The sequence below is a fragment of the Crocuta crocuta genome, unplaced genomic scaffold (assembly GCF_008692635.1).
Source record: "Crocuta crocuta isolate KB4526 unplaced genomic scaffold, BGI_CrCroc_1.0 scaffold462, whole genome shotgun sequence".
Lineage (NCBI taxonomy): Eukaryota > Metazoa > Chordata > Mammalia > Carnivora > Hyaenidae > Crocuta > Crocuta crocuta.
Genome location: NW_027527437.1, coordinates 3,000,021 through 3,010,558, shown reverse-complemented (window position 1 = coordinate 3,010,558; position 10,538 = coordinate 3,000,021). Strand labels below are relative to the sequence as shown.

At 35.1% G+C, this 10,538-nt stretch overlaps 1 protein-coding gene across 1 annotated transcript in view; it reads right to left on the bottom strand.

Moving 5' to 3' along the window:
* Positions 1-8,619: 8,619 nt before the first annotated feature.
* LOC144228126 (uncharacterized) overlaps positions 8,620-10,538 on the bottom strand; it is a 265,973-nt gene continuing 264,054 nt past the window's right edge. Inside the window, exons 6-7 of the mRNA XM_077759955.1 lie at positions 9,429-9,481; positions 8,620-8,638 (exon numbers count right to left, since the gene is read on the bottom strand). Of these exons, the coding sequence (XP_077616081.1) occupies positions 8,620-8,638; positions 9,429-9,481 (72 nt within the window). The remainder of the gene's footprint in view (positions 8,639-9,428; positions 9,482-10,538) is intronic.

Sequence of the window (10,538 nt, the reverse complement as noted above, 5' to 3'; positions counted from 1 at the left end):
CTACGACAGTTAATGTAGACTTGCACTTTTTCCATGCTGCTAGAAGTCATATTAGCAATGTGCTTGTATCATCTTTTGTGGTCCTTTACTGGAGAGTGTTACCCTAAATTCTGTAAGTGTACTGTTAAATCAATAAACATTCCTTCATCTAAATTTATGTTCAACCCACATGATAAAGTTCAATGCACACTTTCTTGCTCCTGCCAATACATGCTGGCTAGATTCTGCAGGTATTTTGAGGTCTAATTTATTTAATCCTTTATCAAGCTCACTATATCCACAGTGAAATTATGTCATGACTTAACACTAGCCAATGGCTTAGTGGCTGGGAGAGAAGGTGGGTGAAGGCTTACTTTGTCCTACCAAGGGGAAGCCTTTGCATTGTCTTCAAGCAATACAGTCCTTAATAGGGAACTGTGGTCCACTTCTGTAGGCCCAGAGGATTCTGAGTTATCTGAAGAGTCAAGATTTTCAGGTACATAAACCCAGTCTTCTATGCCATATATGAGTCATATATTCTTTCCCAACCAATGGCCTCACCAGCCATAGCATATCTACCTCAATTAAGAGTTTAAGCTCCTTGACAATCTGCTACTTTTATTATTAGGGTAGGGGCCTAGTAGTCAGGTTTCTTCCTTCCAGCTGCAGCAGATTAAGAACCTCTTTAAATGTTACTGAAGATTGGGGGCCCTGGGTGGCTCAGTTGGTAAAGCATCTGACTTTGGCTCAGGTAATGGGCCAAAAGGGTTGGAGCCTGTGTTGGGTTTCAGAGCCTGGCGCTTGCTTTAAATTCAGTGTCTTCGTCTCTCTCTCTCTCTGTGGCCTCCCCTGCTCACAGACTCTCTCTCACTCTCTTTCTCATAAATGAATAAATGTTAAAAAGAATATATATATATATATTTTTAAATGTTACTGGGGGACCCTGGCTTTCATATTTAGCAAATAGTTGATTTATTATTCTCAGCTTTTCCTTACCTTTTTTCAAATGCATCCTTCCTAAGCAGCAAAAACCACATAATTTCACCATCCTTACAGTTACTCCCCCTCCCCCATATTTTTCAAAACCTGATATATTGTGTGTAATAGCACACTCCCTTCCACTGGAATTCCATCTTGCTCTAACACAATAAAAAAATTTTACAACTGTGATGCTTTGTTGTGCCGGGTACTATGTATATTCATTCCATCAGTGATGATGGTGTCCTTATCACCAGCGAGTTACTATGTGATCCAACTCCACACTCTTATCTGTTAGTGTCTACTTAGTCATCCTGTTGCAGAATGAATTTGGAATAGCACTGGGCAGAGGGAGAAATTGAACTAAGCTATGGTCCCAATCAAGGCCTCTGCTGACCCCACATGGAGCTCTGAAGCTGAGAAAGACCTTAGAATGGCTCCATTTCAGTAAAGAGGCTGATATTCGTACCCTCACATCAAACAGTCAGTAGGTGTGAGATTCCCAGGAAGAAAAAATGACATTTGATAAAATACTTCTTTTTAGAAAAGGCATTTTCCAAGGAGAGCCGATAACTGAGTGAGGGCTGTCAGCAGCACTCCCAGGTCATGGGGAAATAAACTCTCAGTTGTGATGCTAGATGTCACAGTGCATCAAATAATCCACCTCAGAGAGTTAAAGGGAGTATCTGGCAGAATACCCAGAGCAGAAGCAAAGGAAAATACTTTATGTTCAATTTTAATGGCCTAGTTTCAGAGTGAACTATGTGAACTCTAGAGAGTATATGTATTTCAGGAAGTTAGAGAGATTCAAGATTTCAACAGAGAACTTTGGACTGAAGATAACAGATTTTAGATTTATAAATTCAGTAGTTGTTATTGTGGTTTAGGTGAATTTAATCAGGAGAAATACACAATGGTACTGCGGCTAACAGTACCCTGCTGAGCACTAATATGTATGTACAAAGAAAGAAGGGAATGGGAACATTTGTGTAAGGTAGCAACATAGTGACAAATGAAACTCAAGATTTCCATTTTTAGGCTGATTCAATTACCAGAACTTTGATATTTAAACAAGAGCTGTGGGGCCCCTGGGTGGCTCAGTCAGTGAAGCATCTGACTCCCGATTTCGGCTCAGGTCACGATCTCACAGTTCATCAGTTCAAGCCTCGCATCTGGCTCTGCACTGATGGCATGGAGCCTGTTTGGGATTCTGTCTTTCCCAGTCTCTCTGCCTCTCTATTGCTTGTTCACTGTCTCTTTCTCAAAATAAATAAATAAAATTTAAAAAAATAAACAAGTTGTAATTCACTTTAATAATGACTTAGTAGAATTTCAGTGATATTTTATTGAATTTGTTGAAATTGTAATGAATAATATATATACTGCAATTTGAAATAAAAGTTCTTAAGCATGGTACCTCAGAAAAATCTTTAATATTTTATTTATTTTAAATAATTTTTTTGTAACTTGAATTGACTCCATCATCCCTTGTTTTATAAAAAATAATGTGTCAGTATATTTTTAAAAGCTGTTCCTTATATTGCACATACCTTTTATACGCCTAAAGAGGGTTCTGAATGATCTAAATATACAGCTAATAAATGGAGGAAATTGAATAAAATAAGTGTGTATAAAAACTTTCATAGATTTTTGCTACATTTTAGTTATAAGGATGTCTGTGAATAAAACGTTAATTTCTGTTATCTAATTGTTTATTGGTATCACACTACTATAAAATAAGCAAATAGGGACTAATATCATTAAACCAATGAACTTAAAAAGCAAATAAAAGTATAATTACTTTCATCATAAATTCTTGTATTATAGTGCTCCCAGATTATATTGCTAAATTCTGACTTAAATACACTAACTTTATATGCAGTTTCTTGTAGTGGCTAAAAAGGCAAGACGACACAAATTGACATTTTCATGTATTTAAAATCTCAATTTGAAATCCAAAGCACAGACTATCCAAATCACCAAACTAGAAGCAAAAATATCTTTTGAGGTCAGGTACTATTTTTATTTTCATTTAATTCTACTTTGGAGTAGACATTCGTCAAATCCCGTGTATTGATACATTCATCTGGCAGAACAGCTTTGCTATTCACACTCATGTAAAAGTTCATACTGTGTTATGCCTTACCCTATCCCCACCCACATGGAAAGCTAACTGACCCCAGGGTGACATCTTACTATAGACACTCAAATCACTGACTAATCAGATTCCTTATCACTCAATATTTTGAACTAAAAGGCACAGCCCCTGTAATTAGAAACACTTGAATTGAAAGGCTTTTAAAAGTTACATTTTAAAAGTTACATTTAGAGCAGTATGTTTGGTAATATGAGAGCAAGGCAAATACTTTAGAGGAATTGGTGACAAAAGGAAATAAGATGACCCACTGTGGAGCCATTTGTTGAAAGAAAATGTCCTTAGTTCATGATATTCAGCTAGCTGCTTTTTGTCCCAACTCTGTTTTATTTTTTTTTTCTTGCTTGGATTTTATTTAAGCAAGTATTTATTTACATAACTATCTCCCTTAAATCAAAAATTAATTTGAGTGGCTTCTGTTCTTTTCATTAGCCATGCTTTATTGAGAGGCATTGCTGAAGCTCTTCAAAGCTAAAATGTGAACAAGACTTCTCTCAAATGCTTGCAGTTCATTTCATGAAGGGTAGTTGAGTATGGGATACAAGAAGTTCACACAAGACTTTAGCAGAAGACCATATATAACAGGTGCCTAAGCAAGATGGACAATGGCACTTATTATTTGAACAGAGGGAAAGAGATAAAATCAATAAAAACTAAATGGGAACATGAAGGTGAATTATAAATTACACTGGAATTTTGATGAATGACTTTGAAACAGAGAGGAGAATGTATGTGTAGTTAAGCGTGAATGTAAGCAAAAACTCCAATGCAAAAAAGGTCAAACGATAGTGCATATAGCATTATTGAAAAAGTTTTATAGGAAACTATACATCTGTAACACCAGAATGTGGTGGCATTGGGATGCTAGTGTAAGAAAGCTGAAACTTATATAATGAGACACTTGGGCTACGATGATATAGGAGTTTCCCATTGTTGCTGTAATAAATTGCCACAAACTTATTTGTGGTTTAAAACAACACAAATTACCATCTTAAAGTTCTGAGAGTAAAAAATCTGAGGCTAAAAGCAGTACCTGGAGGCCTTTATTCCTTTTAGAGTCTCCATAGGAGACTTGTATGGCCTTGTAGCAGCTTTGAGCAGCCACCTACATTCTTTGGCTAGTGGCCTCTTCCTCCATCTTCATGCCTTCAGTGTAACATCTTCTCTTTTCTGACTTCTACCTCAGTGTTAAGATATTCTCTCTCTGACACTGATTCTGCCTGTCTCCCTTGTGACCCTGATGATTACATTGGGCTTACTCGGCAAAGAGGATAATTCTCCTTTCTCAAAATCCTCAACTTAATCATACAGGTAAAATCCCTTTTATGATGCAAGGTGATCTATTCATGTGTTATGGGGATTAGGACATAAACATCTTTGAGGAGGGATGCCTGGATGATCTGTAGGTTAAGCATCTGACTCTTGGTTTTGTCTCAGGTCATGATCCCACCATCTGTGGGTTTCAGTGCTGATAGTGCAAAGCCTGCCTAGGATTCTCTCTCTCCCTCTCTCTCTCTCCCTCTCTGGCCCTCCCCAGTGCATGCATCCTCTTTCTCTCTCTCAAAATAAATAAATAAATTTAATAAAAGAAAAAAACATCTTTGAGGGAGGCAATTATTCAGCCAACCATGTATGAGATCATGCCCATCTTAAGGAGATAGTATAGAATATAGGCTAATGTGAAAAATAAGAGCAGGCACCTTGACATAAGACAGACCTGGAGTTCTGTGTCAATTCTCCCAATTTCTAGCTGGGTAATCTTAGATATAATGCCTTAGAATCATCATTTATTTAAATACATATTCAGAATTAGTGTTCATTCATTTTTGGAATATTATAAGACATATGTATGCATATGATATGCATGGTACAAATATATAGGACAGATACATATCCAGGTGGCCATAAAGTTAATCATCACATATGGTTTCTGCCAAAACTCCCCAAATTATTTTTTATAGACATAGACAAGATTATACTAAATTGTTTTAATAGAATGGCTAAGGAACTAGAATAGCTAAAATAATTAAAAGAACAAGTAAAGTAAAATCTTGACAAAAAGGAAATAGAAGAGATCAATTTACCTGTTTTCATAACTTGTCATGCAGCTACAGTAAAGTAGACTCTGGTAATATTAGGGGGAGAGACACACAGATAAAAAAGCTGAAGAGAGAACTCAGAGATAGACCTAAAAAATGTTCTCAAGTAAAGACAGTGTTTTCAACAAAAAGTGGTTGAGCAATTAGATATCCATAGAAAAAAAAGAAAAGAAAAAGTAAAAAAAAATAGAAAGCAAACCTCACATCTACAACAATTAACACATAAGAGGTCACAGAGCTTAATGCAAAATGTCAAGCTGTAAAGCATTTTAGAAAAAAAAAGAGAACATTTAGGGCTAGGCAAAGTGTTCTTAGACTTGATACTAAAAGTTCAATCCATACAGGGGAAATTAGGCGTCATCAAATCAATTTTGTGAAAGGCCTTGTTAAAAGGAAAAATAGACATACTACAGATTGAGAGAAAACATTGACACATGGCACATCCAGCCAAGGGCTAGTTTGTAGGCCATATAAAGAACTCTCAAGATTCAAAGTAAAACTTTAAAAAGTACACAATTAAAAGATCAACAAAGGACATGAAGCAATACTTCACCAAAGATATACAGAGAACAAATGAGTACATAGAAAACATATTCAATATCATTACCCATTAGGGAAATGGAAATTAAGATCACAATTGGGTACTACCACACACTTACCAGAATGGCTAAAAGAAGTGACAACTCTAACTGCTGATGACTGTCACTAACACATTGCTGGCAGGGATGTAAAATGGCACAGACACTCTAGAAACCATTTTGGAAATTTCTGAAAAAGCTGAACTTGGAACTAACGTATGACCTAGGGATTGCAATGCTGTGCATTTATTGTGCATTTATTTATACAAATCAAAGACTTAAGTTCACATACAAACTTATGCAAATACTTATATAAAGCAGCTTCACTTGAAATAGCCAAAGAGTGGAAACAACTCAAATATTCTCAATTGGTAAATAGATCAAGGAACTTTGGTGCACACCTAACATGGAATAGTGCTCAGCAAGGAAAAGAAATTCTTCACACTTCAAACTGTTTGATCTTCAGAAAACTGAGGAAATCTAATCCCAAAAGGCTACATATTCTAGAAGTTCATTTATATAACATCCTTGAAATACCCTAATTACAAAATCGGAGAACAAATTAGTGGTTTCCAGGGACTAAGGGAGGGAGTTTTGGGTGGAGGGAAAGTGGGTGTGATTATAAAAGGGCAACATGAGGGATCCTGAAGGAAGTGGTGACTGAAGGAAGCTCTATCTTTACTATATTAGTGTAAACATCTTGGTTGTGCTATTGTGTAACAGCTTTGCAGCAAGTTACTGTTGCTGGAAATTGGGTAAATACACAGGATTAGTTTCTGCATTATTTTTTTCAACTGAATGTGAATCTATAATTAGGAAAAAACACAAAGCTTAATTTAAAATTGTCCATGACATTAAAAAACACCTGCAATTAAATTAATCAGCATATTCCTAAAGAATCTCTCTGGGAGAAGTCTGGATACATTGGACAATGGGGATATTTTTCACTTAAAAAATTAACAAATGCTTAATTATGTTAAACTCACCAATTTAATCTGTTTTACATATTACCTTCTTAAAGTAAACAAGTGCTTCTAAATTAATTTTTTAATCTGTGATTTGCCTTCTTTGAAATATGATTAGGAAACTGAACTTTTATGTACCATCATGATCAGGGAAATACACACATTGGAACCTGGACAAAATCAAATATAACTTTTTTTTAACTGAGACATAAAGGACACATACATTATAGAAGTCTCAGATGTACAACATAATGATTAATATTTGTGTATATTGGAATTATCACCACAATAAGTCTAATCGAATCCACATCAGTTTTCTAAATATGTACTTTATGCACCTGACTAATAAAACTTTCAAAATTGAGATGCTAGTTCATGATGGATTTTCCATGCCTGCATTCCATTGTTGCTTTTGAAAACTCCAAACATTTGTTTCTGTGATAAAATATTTGGCAGATCCATCCAATCTAAGATGTGAGATTCCTCTTGCTTAAAAAAAAAGTCATCTTAGTCAACAGAATAGTTCATGTTCAATGCAGCTTTCATGAAAATAAACAACTCTAGATCACTTTTCTATAATTAAATGTTTATTCAGTACAACTAACCAAAAGATGTAACAGATGAACAAACATCAGCATAAACAACATTAAGATAATGTTGCAGAACTTTGCTTATAGAATAACTTTTAAAGAAAGATAAGAAAGGAACTATGGTAAATCTAACTAATGGAGAGAAAATGCTCTCTCTGAATGAGATTTTGTTGAATTGCACATCATTTTACACTTTCATTTCCTCTCTCAAATATTTTTCACTCTTACCTGTTTTCACTATTTACTTGTCATTATCTGTAATTGTTTTGATAAATGGGCATTACACACTTCATTACACATTTCTTATTTTTCTCTGTAACTTATCAATAATACATTATGTTTACTACTTTATCATTTTTAATTAGTCTTATATTTTTAAACAATCCTAATGCAAAGTTACAGGATGCCAAAATTTGAGAAATAAATAAATGTATCATTCATATTTTAAAGAAAATCTATGAATGGGCTGAACAATGATGTAACAAAAACAGATGTAAAGTATTGGTGGCCTTACCCTAGATTCACATTTTTGTGCCATGATAACCACCAAGAATAATTTCAGCAGATACCCATATAGTTCACTTTGTTGCTTTTTTTTATAGGTCTTTCCTGACCATGCAATCTAAAATTGCAACTTATCCTTACCAAGTTTTGTAGACTCTCCAGCTATTATTTTCATGTGCATTGTCATTATTTCACATCATACAATATTTTACAGATTTTTGTTTTCTCTATCTTGCACCAGACTATAAAGCTCCATGTGACAGGAATTGTTTTTTTTATTTATTTAATGTTTTAACTGAAGTAAATTGACAACCTACTAATGAATTATTTTGTTTTTGTTTTTGTTTTTTTTAATCTTTTATTTATTTCTAGGAGAGAGAGAGAGAGACAGCGTGCGCAGGGGAGGGTCAGAGAGAGAGGGAGATACAGACTCTGAAATAGGCTCCAGGCTCTGAGCTGGCAGTCAGCACAGAGTCCGACGCGGGGCTTGAACCCACGAACCGCGAGATCATGACCTAAGCGAAAGTCGGACGCTTAACCGACTAAGCCACCCAGGCGCCCCAAATGAATTATTTTGAAAAGAAAATTTCAGTTAAAACCTCTGCAAAAAATGGGCCAGTGAAATCACATTAAAAATTCAAAGGAAGACACAGGGCTATAAACACTAAAAGTAGGTGAATGCAATTCAAAGACAAAAGCTGACATTTATTCTAGGAACTATCTTAAATTGATGGCATATTTTCTATCAAAATACAAATTGCCAAGAGTGACTCATAAAGACGTGGACAATCTGAACCGGTGGTTTAAATGAAAATACGTCACAAATATTTACAAAGGATTGCCAGACCCAGAGTTTTACAGATTATTTCTACCAACTGTTAAGGTAGTTACTTTTTTCTGACCAACCTCCTGCTTTTCTTGGAAAATGCCAGAAAAGCAGCCTCCTCAGAATAGTTCACACACTATTCTGCCTCCGTAGAGGGTCTCCCCTTGTACTTCATGGTTCAAATGGCATCTCTTGTTAAGTCTTGACCAAAACACTTACCTCAAAATTGCCATCCTCCATACACACCTGGCACTCCTTATTGGTCTTTTATTTTTAATTTTTAAAATGTTGATTTTTGTGAGAGAGAGCGTGAGTGGGGAGAGGCAAATAGAAAGGGAGACACAGAATGTGAACCGGGCTCCAGGCACTGAGCTATCAGCTCAGACGTCATGAACCCCAATATTATGACCCGAGACAAAGTCTGATGCTTAACCAACTGAGCCACCCAGGTGCCCCCCTATTTAGCCTTCTTAATTCCTTTTTCCTACACAACTAAATATCATCTGTTACACTATATGATTTACTTGTTAAATATAATTATTACCCCTACACACACACACACACACACACACACACACATACACTGGAATGAAAACAAAGTGAACACAAGAACTTTTGTCTCTTTGTTCATTGCTTATTTCCACTGCCTTAATACATGCCGGCTATTATTTGAATGAGTAAATAACATTAGGAGCCAAGCATTTATCTCTTATAGTCTTTAAATTTCTTTTCACATAGAAAAAAGAACACTTACCTTTTCAGAATGATTTGGGGAATAATGCTCTTTCTTCTCACTGGCTTCTCCCTCTGGGAAAAGAAGGGATTTTTGATTGGTGAGAAGAGAAAGAATGCCAGTGAGCATAGACAATACAATCTCCTTTGCTCTATTTTTCTCCTTTACTCTCACTTTCACTCAGCAATGTCATACATGTATTGACTTCGGATCAACACAATATAGGTAATAGAACATAGTAAATTTCTAAAGACATTGCCAATTAAACAAGGAGCAATTTAAGATTACTGTTAAAAATATTATTTTACAACTTTATAATGGCCATTCTAGCTAATGCAATGTCCTCTCAAATACCACCAGATTATATTTCAGGAAACTTGAGAAGCAGCCAGAAATTATAATTACATATAAAACTATAAAAGCTAAGATTCTCAGAATATCTAAGAAATATATAACTTTTTATGGATCAATCACAACTATTGAGATGTAAATATATTTTAATAAAAATTTCAATTATAGGAAAGATAAAACAAAAAATATATAAGCTGAGTGTGTTAATGTGTGATATAGATGCATGTGTATTTATTTGTGTAGCTAAGATAATGCATATGGAATCATTTAAGTAATGTTAAGTATTAGAGACAATAAGTAAAATGCTATAAAAACATTAAAAATAAACAAAGGTCCATAAATAATCCTTTTGGAAATTTACCATGGTCATGTTGTAAAATGATAAAAGCAATTTTCTAAAAATATACTTATAATTTAATTCATATTAGCAAAGCAAATGTACCTCTATTAATTTTTTAAATTTTTTAATAGTTTATTTATTTTTGAGACAGAGAGAGACAGAGCATGAGCCGAGGAGAAGCAGAGAGAGAGAGAGTCACAGAATCTCAAACAGGCTCCAGGCTCTGAGCTAACAGGACAGAACCTGATGCAGGGCTCGAACCTACGAACCGCGAGATCATGACCTGAGCCAAAGTTGGATGCTTAACTGACTGAGCCACCCAGGTGTCCCTATTAAATTTTAAAATTCTGATCAATTAGGGGTGACTGGGTGGTTCAGTTGGTTAAGCATCTGACTTCACCTCACATCATGATATCACAGTTCATGGGTTTCAGCCCCAC